This window comes from Diabrotica undecimpunctata, chromosome 2, assembly GCF_040954645.1.
Source record: "Diabrotica undecimpunctata isolate CICGRU chromosome 2, icDiaUnde3, whole genome shotgun sequence".
NCBI classification, from domain to species: domain Eukaryota; kingdom Metazoa; phylum Arthropoda; class Insecta; order Coleoptera; family Chrysomelidae; genus Diabrotica; species Diabrotica undecimpunctata.
Window position 1 is genome coordinate 178,129,093 of NC_092804.1, and position 18,856 is coordinate 178,147,948.

Here is an 18,856-nt window from a genome sequence, read left to right on the forward strand (position 1 = left end):
TTTAAGGCGGGACGGGCCTTATATCAGGATGGCAGTATGACCACCTCTTTCATTAATAGCAGCTCGATATCGATGTGGCATACTTCTTATCAAATTGTTAATATCGTCTTGCTCAACTTGTTGCCATTGCGCTTGCATACAGTATAGCAGCTCTTCCCTTGTCTGGAACACTAATCCTTGCTGTTGTACACGTCTTTTTAGCATATCCCAAAGGTGCTCGACGCGATTCGAGTCAGGAGATTGAACAGGTTAGGAGAATACCTGAATATATTTCTGCTCTAAGAAATTTCTCTTGATTCTTGCAACATGCGGATGTGTATTGTCGTGCATCAGCACAAAATTTTTTCCGAATTGTGCAGCATATAGACGACCAATAAGTTCAAGAATATGATTAAAAAATTCTTCAATATGAACAAAACCTATTGAAACTCCAGCCCAAACCATCAACGTTCGTCCTTGATATCTGTCAACTTTTAATCGGTTTTCAAGCAAGATGCGTTGCCAGGTGTTCGTCACACCCTCGATCTTTGTGAATCTCGTCGTAAACCAAACCTGGATTCATCGGTGAAAAGAATGTTTGTCCATTCTCGTTCTTGCCAAATTTGATGTTCTTCGGCCCATTCTAATCTCCTTGTATGATTCCCACGGGATAATACTGGAACTCTAATGGGACGTCTAGCGTGAAGACTACCTGCAATGCAACCTATTTCTAACAGTTTGAACAGAGACTCATGAATGTTTTGAAGCTCACTTCTTAGCTGGCTAGTAGTAACATTGGGGTTCCTTAATGCCGAAAGGCGAACAAACCTGTCATGTAGCGGTTATGTTACTTTTGTTGGACCAAAAAGTCTTTCTATAAAATCTATAAAAAATTTGCAACTTTCAAGCTTTTTTAGTTCTGAGCACTATTGGGTTCATGCTGGCTGGGATATGAATTCAGGTCATTCATCCATAATAATTACTATGAGTAACATGATCATTAGAAATGAGTGTAATCCAATATTAACAAATAAACAGACTGGGAAAGTTTTACATCAATACTTGAAGATAACACTACCTACCATTAAAAAAAGCTAAAAAGAAAAGGGAAGAAATAGGCATCCGTTACAAACAAATGTATTGGCTGAAAGGAAGAAATTCAGCATTGCCCATATATAACAAATATTTAGACCAGTATCGACTTATGGTTGCCAACTCTGGGGCTGTGCCAAGTCAAGTAATATCGAGTTCATCCAGAGATTCCAGAATAAAGTGTTAAGGAACATCGTTGATGCTCCTTGGTACATCAGAAATGTTGACTTCCACAAGGACCTTCAGATGGAAAAATGTAGATAAAGTTATCAAGAAGATGGCAGGTAGCCACAAACAACGACTCCATAGTCATGTATGTATAGTCGAGGCCATCCAGTTCCTCGATAATACTGTCTAAGAAAGAAGATTCAAACGAAGAAAATCATTTGAGTCAGTGTAAAGTGCTAACTAGCATTAAAAATAAAATAAGACGACGCCATAGTGTTAAGCTCTTAGAATTTATGTATGTTTTAGTAATTTAAGTCAAAGAATAATTGATAATTGATCAACTGTGACCAGATTTCAATGGAATAAGCACAGTTTAGATGTTTAACAGAAAAATCTAACCCCCTTTCTGTAGAATCTTCTTTTATGGTAACCAAATCTTATATTATTAATAGAAACATTTTAAATTTCCTCAAATGAAATACAAAATTGACCACGAAATGCAATAAAATAAATCATAAAACGCAATCTTATCTTCACATACCATTAAAATAGGTGTGAACTTAGGCGTGATTCATAGCAAGCACCTTTTGATTAAACAGTTATTTTATCTTCTGGTGACCTACACCAACGAAGCGTTTAAAATATGTGAAGTACTCACAATAATACCGTACTGAAGAACTACTTATTTGTTTATATAAATGTATAATATTTGGAAACGGTCGACGAATTTCCATAAATTTGTATAATTTAATTTTGGAAGAACTTAAATAACAGCTCAAGTAAAGAGAAGCACAAAATTTCATGAGTACTAAATTAATAATAGAAAAAATATTAAATACTTATAAATTATAATGCAAAATCAAATTTTCTGCAGTTAAACCATTCTCTGAGGTTTGCCAAATACGTCTTTTTCGTATGCTTTTGTTCGACCTCATTTTACCTTGCTTATTTTTCTCCTATAGTTAAGCGACCCAAATTTTCCAGTTTCCTTATTTTTATAGTTTTTATATTTCTCTAATTTAGTAAAAAAAAAGTATAAATGCCAAAGGAAAAGTCATGGAAGGATTTTGAAAAAAACTAGAAATTTATAGTCGGGAAAACCAACACCTATTTTACAAGGTGCTTAAATCGTTTAGAAAAACAAAACCCACCAACACCGTGACGATGGAATGAACATTTTAAGAATTATTACGTAATCTCTATTATATGAACTCTCGAGAGAACCTGTAACTCCTAAAGAGCGCGTCCCCAGGTGGCGGATAGGGGAATGTCCGACACAGTTTACCGGTGGGTAGGAGGGAAATAAAATACCTCCCGTGGACCAACAGATAATTCATCTAATGATTTCCGGTATAAGCAATACCCTACTTGCTGACCAACGGCGTTGGGCGAACGAGTTGGTAGGTGGTAGGGCATTCTTTTGTCTTGTGGCTGAGAAACCGGCCCCAAAAGGCGGAAGAATCAGTGGTTTGGTCAACAGCATAAGAATATAGAAGGTAACGAGAACCCACTATATTAAAGATCCGTATGGATATTTCTAGTACAATCCTAATGGCTGTATAACACAACACAAACTCTTGTGTTCAGAATATCCACTTGGAACGTTAGGACTATGGCTCAATCAGAAAAAATCCAATGCGCAATCAAAAAAAAAGGAACGCATACAAATAGCAATAATGGGCACAAGCGAAATGAGATGGTCTGACTCAAGTTATTGTGACATAGAAGAATACAGAGTGTACTATTCAGGATAAGAAAATGGTAAATATGAAAATGGAGTCGGAATTATCACACATAAAAGTATAGCCAAACATGTCCATAACTTCATACCAGTGAAAGATAGAATCTTCTTGTTACTAATAAATACGTCACCGATGAACACTAACATTATACAAGTCTAGGCACCCACAGCAGACCACAATGATGAGGAAATATCAGAATTTTACAAACAAATAAGCAACCTTATAAAAGATATACCGAGACATGAACTCCTTGTGGTCATGGGAGATTTCAATGCTAACGTAGGTAACGGAAAAGAAGGGCAACATATTGGTCCTTATCGATTAGGAGAGAGAAATCAACGAGGAGAAACAATGAGTATCTTTGCAGCTAAACATGACTTATTTGTGCTAAACACATTTTACAAACTTCCACACAGACGTCTCTATACGTGGAAATTACCTAGAGACAACGGAGAAGACGTTATTATAAGAAACCAAATAGACTATATACTTGTTAACAAAAGATATCGAAATAGTCTCAACAGTGTTAAAACCCACCCAGGCGCTGATATTCAATCTGACCACAATCCTTTAGTGGGCGTGTATAGAACCAAGTTAAAGAAAACACGCGGAAAAACTGTAAAAAAACATGACATGAGAAAACTGAAATGTAGTGAAGTAAAAGAAATAGTCAGCAAAACAATAAATAGAAAATTCAAAGACATCGATAATACAACGGAAAGCACAGAAGAGAAGATAATTATAATTCCTTAATAAAACGATAGACGACATTAAAGACAATTTTATGAAGAACGAAGAAGGTAAGAATAAGATATGGATGACGACAGAGATTCTGTAGCTGATGGAAGAAAGTGCTTGAAGAGCATCTACTTTAATTATTTCACACAAACTAAAAAAGTTAAATTTCGTGTGACCTTCTCGCTTACGGTTTTCAGTAGCACAAGCACCCTTAACATCACTTACCGACCACTTGCGTAACTGGTACCGACGTAGTTGCGTGCCCTCCGAAACACCGTGACGGCTCCTATAATTTTTTAGAAATAAAAAACTTAGTGCGTTCTAGGTTGAATTACCAGTAGCTTATCCGCTGTGCTACGGCCGCCCCTATTATAATTATAGTTTATTTTTATGAACGAGAGAGTAATTAGCATAATTTTAACTGGTAGCTCCGACCACTCCATGGGCGTGCTCAAGATTAATTGAAAAATTACTTTGAATAATTGTAAAAAATAAATGAATTATTTCAGTGTTATAAAGTGTTATGTGTATGTAAACAAAAGTGACCTCTTTTATCACACACTATATTAGAACTGACCTGCCTACATTAAAAAGGGTTTTAAAAAATTCACATTTTTTTTAATTTTTAAAAATTACAAAAGAGAAAAAGAGATTTTAAAACCGTCTAAGGTATGTTAAATAGATGAATAAAAATATTAATATAAAACTTACAGCTACTTGTTACAAATCCAAATCAGATTCAGAAGATGAACTTTCAGAACCAAGATTTATAATAACTGGCTCGATCATTTTATCAGTAATATTGTCCAGCTTCCACATTTTTTCCTCTTCTTTAATAGTGTGATTTACTTCCTTTTCCCAGTTTTCAGGTTTTACATTATTTACGGCCTCCAAAAACAACTGTTTAACATCATGAATTTTAAAAGTGGTATTTTTTCTTGAAACTTCACTCTTTATCTGTGCCCATACAAGTTCAATCGGGTTTAATTCACAATGATATGGTGGGAATCTAAGTACTGTCATTCCACGAGTTTTGGCAATTTTATCAATTTCGTATTTTTTAAATTTTTCTTTATGAAGGGCACACAACGAATAAAGTTCCTTTCTTATAGATCCGGGATGGTACTTAATATTTTTTGAACTCAGCCAATTCTGCAAGTCTTTTTTTAACCACTTGGTTGTGGGCAGTCCTTCTATAAGTCTGGAGTGATAACTTGCATTATCCATTACTATTACACAGTTCTTAGGAAGAAGATCTATCATTTGTTCGAACCATTCTTGAAAGACATCAGCGTTCATGTCTTCATGGTAGTCACCGGTACGAGTTGATTCAAAAGTTAATAAACCACCTTCAACAAAACCGTCTGAACTGCCAATGTGTACTATTATCAGCCTGCGTCCCTTTCCTGATGGTGGGTTTAAACCAGTAGATAAGTTATTTACAAAAGCGTGCCTTTGACTTGTAACAGTTTCATCCTGCCAAAATTTATTTGGTGTATGACCCTCGTTGATCCATGTTTCATCAAGATAAAATATTTTTCTTTTTTGGTTTCTCATTTCCTTTATGGTTCTTAGAAAATGTCTTCTCCATATGACAATATCGCTTCTTTCTAATAAAATAGACTTTCTGGGATTCTTTTTCCAGCGGAAGCCTATTTCTTTTAAAAGTTTCCATAACGTACTTCAAATCATTTCTGGGTAATCCTTATCATCTCGAACTGAGACAAGAACTTTATCCAATGTTGGAAATTCTTGTCCAAAGGAGAATTCATGCACTTTCCGTCGAAGTCCTTCTTTAAAATAATATTCTATTTGAAATTTTGGTTTCCCTGGAGCATCACGTGGCATTTGAAAACTACCACATTTCTCTTCTTTAATAACTCTGTAAATCGTAGATTTCCCAACACCAAGTGTACTGCTAACTAACTCAACGGTCTCATCAACACTTTCACATAAACGTTTGTCTGTAAATGATTTAAAACAATTAAATATTAATGTTTTTTCATTAACTGTTAGAGGACCAATTTTTCAGCGTTTACACGGCACTTCCAAATTTTCCATAACACTAGTATACACAATAAACTGCACCTTGCAACTGAAGTACTTACTTTTAGTGAACTGTTAAGAATTTTGAATACGCCACTTGGACCTTCCTATATACAAAATGGAAAAACCCACTATCACATTTTCTGTGGAATAAGTTTAGAAGGTAATTATCTAGTCAATTACTGTCGTAGATTCCTGGAATTAAAGAATTAAATGTTTGATTGTTGAAACCCTTACTTCGTGGAATGCACTCATTTCAGATAAAATAAAATGTTTTATTTTATCTAAAGAATTAAACTTTATTTTGCAAATAGGCAAAGAATTAAACTTTATTTTGCAAATAGATAAAATAAAACGTTTTATTTTATCTAAAGAATTAAACTTTATTTTGCAAATAGGTACGTACTTATTAAACTTTTATTGGTTATATATAACCAATAAAATAAACATCTTAAATTTCTTGCAAATTCATTAGTACCTGTTAACCTCCATCACTCCGACACTGGCAACCTTATTTAGGGATTAGTAACCCTCACAACTATTGTATTCTATTCTGCTCCAACCTTTATACCTGGTGGTCATACTCAATTTAAAATCGTTTTCCTATATACTTCTGTAAACTTGTTGACAAATATCTGTTTTTCATTGAGTCACCCTTATCAACAGTTTAGGGATTTGCATACATAATTTATTGTTTTATTACTCTCTCATACATAAAAATACACTATAGTACGATTTAACGTACATTCGAATAAATAAGGGTCGAGGGCGGCTTTGTTCCGTTTACGAATTTGCCTTACTATACATTATTTCAAATCTCCTAAGGACTGTCATCTTTTACGTTTTTTTAACTGTTTTTATATGATTTTTCAATTGATTTTAGTTTTACCACAATACAATGTTCATTGGAGAAACGACAATTTCAAATGAGAAGAATTAGCAAACATCAATCTAAAATTCATTAACCTATACTCTTACGCTTACGCAAAAAGCATCAAGTTATTTAATTGATTAAGATCTCCAGGTCGGTTAGAGTATCATCTTAAAACAGGTAGTTATCGTTACATAATCTTTTTCGATAACTTTCCTGCCGAACAAATTCTTCGATTTCATTCCTCATCGTTTATTCAACGGTGGCCTTCTAAGGCAATGACCAGTACTACTATCTAGTATGCCTACCAGATCTAGGCCCACTAACGCACACGCAACGCATTATAAAAGGTGTGTCGCTTAAAATACGAATTCAGCTGTAGATTCGTTAGGTTCATATTCGAACTAAGAATCTTAAGACTATGTGAGTTTATGGTGTTTGGAGTCGTAAAATAAGTTTGTAGAAATGTGCAAGTGACTTAACAAAATAACAGTTGCAGAATTAGTTATTTGTTATAAGAAACAGACTTTATTTATTAAATTCCATCAAGCGTATGTTCGACTACATTTTGTAAACACTGTAAAGTGGTACTTTTTCTTTTTTAATGAAGGCGTTATAATTATAGTAGAAACCCTCAATACAGAAGAGTGATATCATAATTTAAACGCGGAATATCCTCAAATTTAAATGTACACAGCGGCCCTCGAAAACTGCCTGTTTTCTCGATTGCAATTTGCGTTTCCTCATAAGAAATTACAGAATATATAAAGTAGTATATTTATTTGTGCTTCTCTATAGTAGACTTGACCAGAAGTTGTTGTACAGTGCAGCCAAATCTTGTTCACAAGTAGTAATTATGGTCATACAAAACCTGTATTCTTCCACGCAGCGATTATTACCGTCATAAAAATACAAAAAAACGTGATTTTTTCAATAGTAAAAATTAAGCACAAAATTGTAATAAAATAAATTTTATTTATATGTTCCGTTTCGTTACGTATTTAAATTTATAAAATAAAAATCGATATTTTAAAACATTATTTTTCAATCGTTTGGCAATGTTGGAATTAGCGAGGGAACTCGGTTTTACAATTCGGATCCAGACATGCAGTAAAACTAGTTTTTATTATTTTTTGCCCAAGAAATGAACGAAGAAAACATTGGTGTTTCTATGGGTAAATAGTGCATGTGTTTTTGTGAGTATATTTTATGTGATAAGTTTGTAAACTTATTGTTGTCAATACTGTTTTATCGATACTGTAATGTAGTATTGATAAAACGTGTTATAGATAATACGAGTGTTACAGTTTGTCGTTTTATAGTAAATATTTAGTTATATTCTTTGAAATTATTGTATATATAGTATATATCCAGATTATTGAAATACAATGGACAAAAAACCGAGTTGTTCCAAGAGAAGACAGCAAAATTCTGATGTGGATTCCAAGAATGAAAAGCCGCAAAAGAGACGGAAAATGTTAACGTCCGAAGAGAAGGTAATGATACGAAACGTTTATGAAGGAATTGTCGGCAGAAAAATGGCATTAAATGTTAGCCAAGCGGTCGACATTTGTAGCAGTTTAACAAAAGTATCCGTTAGCTGTATTTATCGTGTACTTAAAAATACATCGGAAAATAAAAAGCAAGAAAAAGGTAAAACTAGAGGTAGGAAAAGCATTGTTTTTGATGACGAGACAAGGAATATTATACGTCGAAAAATTCATTCATTTTATTTTCGGAGTGAAATTCCAACACTGAAAAAAAATTCTCAAGAGCTCAAAAAAGATGACTCTTTACCCAAGATATCTCTAAGGGTCTTAATCAGAACCATGCGCGAAATGAACTTTCGATATGTAAAACGCAACAGAAAAAGTATGCTATTAGAAAAAAATGAAATTATTCTATGGAGAAGAAAATATTTAGAAGAAATACGAAAAATTCGCAGCACTGGATGCAAAATATATTATTTTGATGAAACCTGGATTAACGAAGGTCATACAGTTGGAAAAGTTTGGCAAGATTTAAATGTCAAAAGTAAACGCAAAGCATTTATAGAAGGCTGGTCTACAGGATTAAAGGCTCCATCAGGAAAGGGACGGCGTTTAATCATCACCCACATAGGAAGTGATACAGGGTTCCTTGATGATGGTTTGCTTCAATTTGAGTCGAAAAAAACAGGTGATTATCATGAAGAAATGACTTCTGAAGTATTTGAGCGCTGGTTTAAGAGAATCTTACCAAAATTGGAATCTGGGTCTGTGGTTGTTATGGACAATGTGCCATATCATAGCCGCAGACTAGAACAATTACCGACGACGGCATGGCGGAAAGGGAGAATTCAAGAATGGCTTACAGAAAAGGGGATTGCATACGAAGAATCAATGCTCAAAATTCAACTACTTGACATTGCACGGTTAAGAAAAATTGAATATCTTAAATATACTGTAGATGAAACTGTAAAAGATTATGGTGTCAAAGTTCTGCGTCTACCACCTTATCATTGCGAACTTAATCCCATTGAACTTATCTGGGAGCAAGTGAAAGGAGAAGTAGCACGCAATAACAAAACGTTCAAATTAAACAAAATTAAGAAACTTTTGATTCAAGCAATCCTCCATGTAACTCCAGAGAAATGGGCTAAATGTATAGGCCACATAATTAAAGAAGTTCATCGTATGTGGGAACTTGACACTCATATCAAAGTTTTACTAGAGCCAATTATAATTACACCAGGTGGTGAAGATAATGACAGCGATAGCAGCACTGCATCTTCAGGTTTAGACAGCGAATAATATTTTCTAATAGTTTAATAAGAACATCAGCATAAAAAAAAACCAAAAACAAAAAAAAAACGAGAAGAACATAGTAAGTGTGTATAGTGTTTGTGTTTAAACACATCAAACATTATTTTTATTTTGTTTTTATAGAATTTTATTTTGTTTTATAGGATTTTATTTTGTTTTGTTTTATACTGTTTGAGTGTTTTGTTCATTTTATTTAATAAGACAATATGGCTCTTGGCTAAACGTCAAAAAGACGTTTTAGCGTAACTTCCGCGACAGCCGGTTGGTATCAGTAAACTTTCTGCAAAATTACTTCTTTTTTATAGCTTTTTGTTTGTGGCATTCTGTATTTTTAGGGGAATGTAGGGAATGAGCCACAAAATATTTATTCATATGTTTATTTATTGACGTTTCGATCTCTATATCCAGAGACCGTTTTCAATTATACAAATGATAGTACTATTTATTTTCTATGGCTTTTCGCTTGTCGTTCTGTATTTTTAGAAATAATGTTGGGAATAAGCCACAATATATTTATTCAAATGTTTAATTTACGGACGTTTCGATCTCTATAAAGAGACCGTTTTCAAACATACAAATGACAGATATATTTATTTTTCTATAGCTGCTTGTTTGTGGCATTCTGTATTTTTAGGGAGAAGGTTGGACATAAGCCACAATATATCTATTTACATGTTTAATACATTGACGTTTCGATCTATATTCCGTTTTTAAAGATAGAAAAAAAAAAAGAAAATAAACAATATAAGATTATAAAAATATATAATAATAAACAAATAAAATAAATATAACTATGATTTATATCTTTGAAAGCGGTCTTTGGATATAGAGATCGAAACGTCAGTAAAAACTTGTAAATAAATATATTGTGGCCTATTTCGAACATTAATATTTGAAAAATAAAATATAATTAACGTTAAAATAAAAGTAAGTGTACGTCACTGGATTTCCAAACGGCTTTCCGCATTTCTGGGTCTTTAAACGATGACTCACTCTCTCAAATAGTGAAATTATACTTTAGCGGATAGCTAATATAGCTATAGAAATAGAAAAATGGCAGAAATATTTCGAAGGAAGAAATATATCAAGAACCGGATAGAGAAGAAGAAAGAGAAACGATAACGAAAACAGAACAAGATGAAGAAAAAGAAGAATTGACCTATACAGAAGTGAAAGAGAAAATATGAAACTGAAAAACGGGAAAACAGCGGGAGAAGACAAAATATGTACAGAACTTATAAAATACGAGCTATTATAAGAAATAATGCCCGAAGAATGGAAAAAAGGAATTATAGTGACAATCCCAAAACAAGGAGATCATAGAATATGCAAAAACTACCGAGCAATTAATTTACTGAATGTAACATACAAAGTAATGACTGGTATAATTAGAAACAGACTAACATTATATACAGAACATAGCATAGGAGATTACCAGTACGGTTTTAGAAAAGGAAGATACATGATAGACGTTATAGATACGCTAAAACAAGTGATAGAGAAAATTTTTCTTAGACTTTAAAGAGGCGTTTGACAAAATAAACGGCAGAAAAATGATCCAAGACTTACAAAAGAGTAATATACCAAATAAAATTATAAGAATGATAGAATTGACAATCAGAGACTCCCAAGCAATAAGACACCGGAAGACAAAGAACAGAAACAATAAAAATAAAAAATGGAGTAAGACAATTATTTATTCTATCACTAGACAAGATAATAAAAAAGCTGTCAAGAAGCACATGCTCTTTACTCCAAAACACTCTTAACAATCTTCATAACTGGTCCACTAAAATTGGAGTCAAATTTTCATCTGGAAAATCTAAAGACATAAACTTCTCTAGAAGACATCACACTCATCCTCCTCTACTTCACCTAAACGGATCTTCTCTTCAAGTGGTTAATAAATACAGATTATTAGGAGTAATATTCGATAAAAGACTTACAGTGCATCCACAGTATCTGCCAACAGCAGTCAAAAAATGGTGTTTCAGTAACTATCATCTGGATACCATCCCATGTTGGTATCAATGGAAATGAGAACGCTGATCATGCAGCAAAACTGGCCTGCTCCTTAGAAAATATGGAAAACATACAACTTCACCAAGACCTAAAGGCCAGTATCAAGAACAACGTACTAAGCACTTGGCAAACACACTGGAACGTGCAAAATACAAAACTACGCACAATTCAACCAACTGTTACCTCCATCACCTTGCCTCAAATGAGCAGAAAAGACAATATTATTATCAGAAGGCTCAGAATAGGTCACACTTGTCTTACTCATGGATATCTGATGTCTTCTGAAAACCATCCTCGCTGTGAACATTGTAATGAGTCCTTAACAGTCCAGCACATATTACTAGAATGTGTCCACTACAAACCTCAAAGAGACTACTACAACTTTCAAAATAATTTAAGTGATCTACTCGGTTCTACAAACATGTACAGTGCCATAATTCGTTTCCTTAAAGACTGTCAACTTTACTACTTAATGTAATTATATTAAGATGTTGTTAATGCATCCTAACTTGTATATAAACAGACTGTATAATATGTATGCAAACGTAAACATATTGTAATAAACTTGTACCAATGTCAATGGTTCATAGTTGCCGAGACACTTTAATTAAAAAAAAAGCTCTCAAACGCAGGAACTATAAACAAGAATGCAGTACAAATAATAGGATATGCGAACGATATAACGACAGTAGCAACAGATAAAAAGGCATTAAATAAAACCTTCCAAGAAATATAAAAGATAAAAAATAAAAAAAAAGAGGACTGGAAATCAATGAAAATAAAACAAAATACATGAACGTAGGCAAGAAAAAGAAGACGCAAATGACAGAACTGACAATAGATGCACACACTTTCGAACAGGCTGAAACATTCAAATATTTCCGTTAAGATATTATAACGGGATGGATACCACCAGATAAAAGAATCAGGGGCAACTGAGATAGAGACAAGTGGAAGAAGACTTAAAGAGTGTGGAAATTAGAAATATAGAAATGTCCAATAACATTTAGGTCAGGACTGTTAGAATGCTAAGAAAGGAAATTTATATTGTGATTTCTAAACCAATTGTTTGTGGTTCTGGTCGAATTACAGGCCGCTGCGTCGTGCTGGAAAATATAAGTCCCCCCAGCATTTAATTTTACCATACTTGGTAGTAAGCTATTTTGAGGTATTTGTTGATTACTTTCTAAGTTCGTAATTTTTTGGTCAAATACTGATAGGGATTTATAGCAACGACAGGAACAAAGCAGTAGATCCTGAAGAAAACGGTTTAAAACTTATTATGGCCAAAACAGAATATTTGGAAGGTCCATTTAAAGATGGAGTTAATTGTATTGTATAGTGAAATGATGGTGTAAAGTAATAGTTTTAAATATGGTTTAGATGGATGATGATAACGCTTAGAATCAAGTAAATCATACTGATAGCTACATCCTCACTTGTTTTTATACAGTATATAGTTTAGCTTACGTAATAAGATTTGGATTATACTTATACAGTTCCTTTTTCATCAACACTCAATTCACTCCCCACATACATGACCTTATTTTCCAAGCCTCTTCTGGTTCTAAAATTATACATCCACCATCGAAAACTGAAAATTATACGGATATTCCAAAAATAAATCGTTTTATTCTAAGTATGCGCTTTTGCCGGTTTATTTTCGTTTTGAAAAACAACGATTTAAAATAGCTCGAGTGCGGCTTTTTGCATCATTTGCTATTGAATTGACTGTGAAGGTATCGAACAATAAATATATCGTGTGCGTGGACGTTTTAACTAGATTTGGATCAATTTAAATTGAATTAGTTCGTGAAAAACTCGATCCAATAAGCTGTAAACTTAACGTTCTTGTTTATCTTAACGTTTGAATGAAACTATATATATATATATATATATATATATATATATATATATATATATATATATATATATATATATATATATATACATATATATATATATATATATATACACTACCGAGCATAAAATTAGGGTCACCCCGTAATTTGAATTTTAAATATTTTCGGTTGTAACATAGTTTACTAACGGATTGCTTAAAGAAAACAACGTTTTTGTCGTTTAAAGTTTATTAAAAATAATGGAAATGAAGAATTTTCCTTTGATATACTAAATATTGAAAAGGAACAATTTTAATTCGATGTGCTTTTTGTTGAAAAAAGAAATTTTAAGAACTTCAGTAGCGAGTATTCCCTCCTCTGGCAGTGATAACAGCTTGCAAACGACGAGGCATGCTTTGGATCAGATTTTGGATCACATTCTGCGGAAGATTATTCCATTTTTGCACCAATATGTCGCGAAGCTCTCTCGAATTTCCGGAGGCCGGCACATGACTCCGTAAACGTCTCTTCACGACAGTGGAACCCTCTAATCAATTGAAAGAATTAAAAAGCAGCGTAGTAAAACGTAAGCGACATTTTCAACACCTCTCTGATGATAGCAAACGTATGCTGAAACATTTTTCTGAAGGACTATGTTTTGAATTGTCTAAATCAGAGACATTTGCAGAAACATGTTTTTTAACCAGAGTGTCCAAAGCAACCTGCTACAAGATTATAGGAGAAACATATTCTTTTAGACAGAGGAGAAAGTAATAGAATATTTTCTTTAAGACTCAATTATATCAGACAGATAACTGAGTATCGAAAAATGAAACAAAATATTGTTTATATAGAAGAGACCTAGTATGATACTCATGACACCGTAAAAAAAAGTTTGACGAATAATAACAAAAAGTGTTTTAATTCAGTACCGCTCAATAATGGACAGAGAATTGAAGACCTTGGGACCAGAAGGGGGCAAGCCACAATTTCATCAAAATTGAGTAAAAGTAGAAATCGCCCACTTTAAGACCGTATTAATGTCCCGAAGAGAAAATTTCAGCTTTTTTCTTATAGATGGCGCCGCTGTAGTTAAGTCCCGTTGTGTCACCATTACTTTATTTTTCAACATAACGAGACAAGCCACAGTAGCAATCAACATGGCGGCGGAACATTCCCGTGCATGTAAACGGAAAATAGACTTTTCTGAGTTTGATTCTGATCACAGTGATCAAGATCCATTTTTAAATGAAAGCGAAGATGACAAAGACTATACAGTGTCCGGAAATAGCAGCGATTCGGAAAATATCAACTTAAAAATGGTAAGTTTATTAAATATGTGGCTTGTCCCCTTATGTTACATTTTTCGAACCTAAAAACATTAGGATTTTTCTAAAGGTTTTTTGTGGCTTATCCTGTTCTAAAGGTTTTTTGTGGCTTATCCCTTTTTAGTAAAATACCTATTTTATTGTAGGAGAATGAAGAGGTTTTTGCCCCACAGACTTCTCGAGGTGTCTTGCCAACTCCAGAAAAGAAGGCGCCTTCTAGATGGAGACACAAGAATACCCAACGGCATAAAAAAATTAAGCGCAAGACTAAAAGAAATCTAGGTCACGAATATATAAATACAAAAGGGAAGAAAATAGAACCAAAAAAATTAGGTGCGCCTTGCGGTTGCACAAAACAGTGTAGACAGCTTTTGGCAGGTAAGGAAAATGATATATTTAATGCCTTTTGGAACCTGGGTAATTATGACAAGCAAAATATTTACCTCTTCTCAACTATGACAGTAATTCCAAAGAAGAGAAGTTACCCAAAGGAAACAAAAGGAATTCATTCGTCCAGAAATGTATCAGTTAAATATAGAGTCAAAGTAAATGGAGATGAAATTGAAATTTGTAAGAAAGAGTTTCTTGCCATACACGGCATTTCAAAAAAACGTATTGAAAGACTGGTTCACCAAAATAAAGAAGGTGCGTCTACTCCAAAGTCAGATGAAAGAGGTAAGCATGACAACAACAACAAGAAAATACCAGAAGAACACTGTGAGTATGTTAGACAGCATATTAATTTGATACCAAAATACACAAGCCATTACAGCAGACAAAAAAACCCAACAAAAGTCTACCTAGATTCCGATATTTCAATTTCCAAATATCATGATTATTATCTTGAGTGGTGCCGCCAAAATAATTTTGTGGCAGTAACCCAAGACAAATATAGGCGCATATTCTGCTCAGAATTTAATATAGGCTTTAAGTTACCTAAGAGCGATACTTGTAAAGTATGTGATTCAATGAATGTGAAAATTAGTAATGAAGCTGACATAGAAATTGCAAAGACACTGAAAATTGATTTGGAGTTACATCAAAGACGTGCCCAGGCCATGCAGGGTCTAATGAAAAAGGACACAGAAGAGACTAAAGCCACGGGAAATGCAATGGTTATCAGCTTTGACCTACAACAGGCAATGCCAGTGCCAAATTTAACAGTGGGAGCAGCGTTCTATTTGAGAAAGGCATGGGTTTATAACCTCGGCATCCATGACTGTATTAGTGGAAAGGCCTTCATGTACATGTGACCAGAAAACATTGCCAAGCGAGGTAGCGATGAAATTGCCAGCATTTTATATAAACATTTTCGAACTAATAGACCCACTGCTAATAAACTTATAGTGTATACAGATAACTGCAGCGGCCAAAACAAAAATTGGTCTCTAATTTGTTTATGGCAACAACTTACTATAGAAGGCATTTTCACTTCTATTGAGCACAAATACTTGGTAGTAGGGCATACGAGATTACCATGTGACCGTGACTTCGCAGTAATTGAAAAGTATAAGCGTCATCGATTAAAACAAGTGTATACTCCAGACGATTGGTACGAAGCAGTGAGAAAATGTAAAAGAAAACACTGCTTTGAGGTAATTGTATTGAAACAATCCGACTTGTTTTCTTTTAAAGAACTCCAAAGCGAAATTACGAAAAAAAGCCATACAGATGACAAGGAAAAAGTTAACTTTTCCAAAATATCAAGCCTCAAGTTTTCATCTGAACAACCTAACATAATGTATATAAAACATCTTATAAATGAAGACTATAAGGCAGTTAATATTGGAAAGAAAGGTATGAGGAAGTCAATTTTACTTTCCAGGGATTTGAAATCAAAATACAGTGAACCTATTCCACTAAATAGAAAAAAAATTGAAAATATTTCCCAGCTGTTACAGTTTATTCCATCAGCTTTCCTAAAATTTTATGAAGAAATTGGTGCCTGCCAACAGATTCTACCAGGTACTGATAATGAATCACTGGAATATATTGAACATTTCGACGACTTTTCGGATATTGAAAATATTGACAACTGAATATATTATTTCATTGTTGCATTTTATGTTCATTTTTTAAAATATATTTTTTTGTTCAAAAGGGGATAAGCCTCATATTTTTTCAAAAAATGTTCAAAAACTCAAAAACCGTTCAATAAAAATTTTTGTTACTTTTATTGTGTATTTAATAACATATTTCCAAACGATTGTGGACCTTACTTCCGAGAACAATGTAAAATTTGGATTTCAGGATTTGAAAATAAGTTTAAAATGACGTTTTCTCCAAAATAATCTTTTGTGACATGTCCCCTTCTGGTCCCAAGGTCTTCAATTATAATTTTACACTAAGATGGAGAAAATGGATGGATCGAGGATGTATTATTAATATCTGCAAAAAAAATTAAAGACGTGTCTCTAGATTATCATGAGGATATGGAAAGTTCAACTTTTGAATTATGGTTTGAAAAATCTCGTCTTCCGAAATTACCTAAGCATAGTGTGGTTGTCATGGACAGCGCAGCGTATCATTCAGGAATTCAGGAATTTTTATTTGAGGAAGATTTGTATTTTGAGGCATCATATAGTAAAAAGCAATTGTTGGAGGTTGCTCATAGCAGACAGTACCAGAAGGAATATGTTGTCGATAACTGTAATGGGCATTCCGTGTTTAGACTTCCTCCTTATTATTGTACATTGAACCCAATAGAGTTAATATAGGCTCAACTTAAAGGAAATACAAGGGAAGAAACGTGGCTTTTCCTTTTCGTAAGATGGGAAAAATCGATACAAGAAATAAAATATTGATAAAAAACAAGAAAAAATTAAAGTAATGGATAAAAATAGCTAAAAATTAGGTCCGACACCTTTTATAAGGCAAAAGAAGCCTTCTGAAAAAAGAAAGACAATCGGTATATTCGGTCTTGATAAAATTTCAAAGTAAACATATCGCCACATTTATTTATTTTAAAATTTGCAGAAACACCAACCTTGATATCTCATAATTTTCAATATAAAAGTAGTTTTATGGCGATAAACAAACGTAGGTGATGAAAGCGTTGTTGCGTTAAAAATATTTTTTAAACTACCTCAGAGGCATATGAATCTAAATTAATATCGAAAGGTATACATAGTATGTGTATTTCACTAATAAAAAGTACCGTAAAAATGTTTGATATTTACCGTAACTAAAATTTGTTGAGGATCATAGTTAAAAATATATTCTGCTTGGTTTATGGAAGGAAATGCGTTGTAGAATTTGCAGAAACAGATGGAAACCTTCACATGGATGGGGAGTTGGTGAAAAACACTTGCATATAAGATAGCTACACTCAATAAATCTTCGATCTAATCCGAACTAATGTAATAAGAAGCAGTTTTATTGACTCACAAAATTCAGAATGTTATATTGTTTTGAAAATTGCAAACTAGGCAAAACTTTACAAAAATAATAAAATTAAAAGAATTTGGCTATTAAAAGTAGAGGAAGAAGAGTTGTTCTGTTTGTCGATTTCTAAACAATACCGTTATAATACCGTTACACAAAATATTGTTAACTTTCGCAAATATGTGATAAACAAAGCGAATTGTTTAAAATTATGCAATGAATCGTTTTGACATTTTTATCGCGTATTGTCCACTACAAAAACGACCTCTTTTGAGTTTTCAATTGAAAGTTGTAAAATCATTTTTGCAAAAGTTATTAACCATTTACTTCATTTTAAAATTTTTACCTCTTTTTAACGTTTATTAATACATGAATGCACCAAAAACTTTCACCGCAGCTCATTTTTAAGGTTTTTTAATAAAACAACCGATTCTCTTTTTAGTTTTTACTTTTTGGAAAACACATTTACATATTTGGAAAATTTACTAAAATCACACTTTGCAGAGGTTGTATGTGACTCTATGACATCCAACTCTATATGCATCTTTTAAAGTAAGAATATATCAACACTTACACAGTGGTATGTACAAACTTAAATGTGGCGACTGCCCAAAAACTTACATTGGTCAAACAGGTAGAAATTTTAATAAACGAATAGCAGAACATAAAAGGGCTTTCAATAATAGAAAAACAGATTCTACATACGCACTTCACCTTCTAGATCATAATCATTCTTTTAATGACGAATTTAAAATTCTCCACATTCAAAATAAAGGCCTTAAGCTATCTTTGTTAGAATCTATGGAAATCAACAAATTAAAAAACACAGATATAATTCTGA

At 33.1% G+C, this 18,856-nt stretch overlaps 2 protein-coding genes across 4 annotated transcripts in view; one reads left to right on the plus strand and one right to left on the minus strand.

Moving 5' to 3' along the window:
- Amph (amphiphysin) overlaps window positions 1-18,856 on the minus strand; it is a 172,521-nt gene that overhangs the window by 133,114 nt on the left and 20,551 nt on the right. The window lies entirely within an intron of this gene.
- Window positions 14,464-16,967, plus strand: LOC140433103 (uncharacterized). The gene is given in 2 exon segments (XM_072521157.1): window positions 14,464-14,625; window positions 14,778-16,967. Coding segments are annotated over 2 exon segments (2,055 nt in total). The 3' UTR covers window positions 16,671-16,967.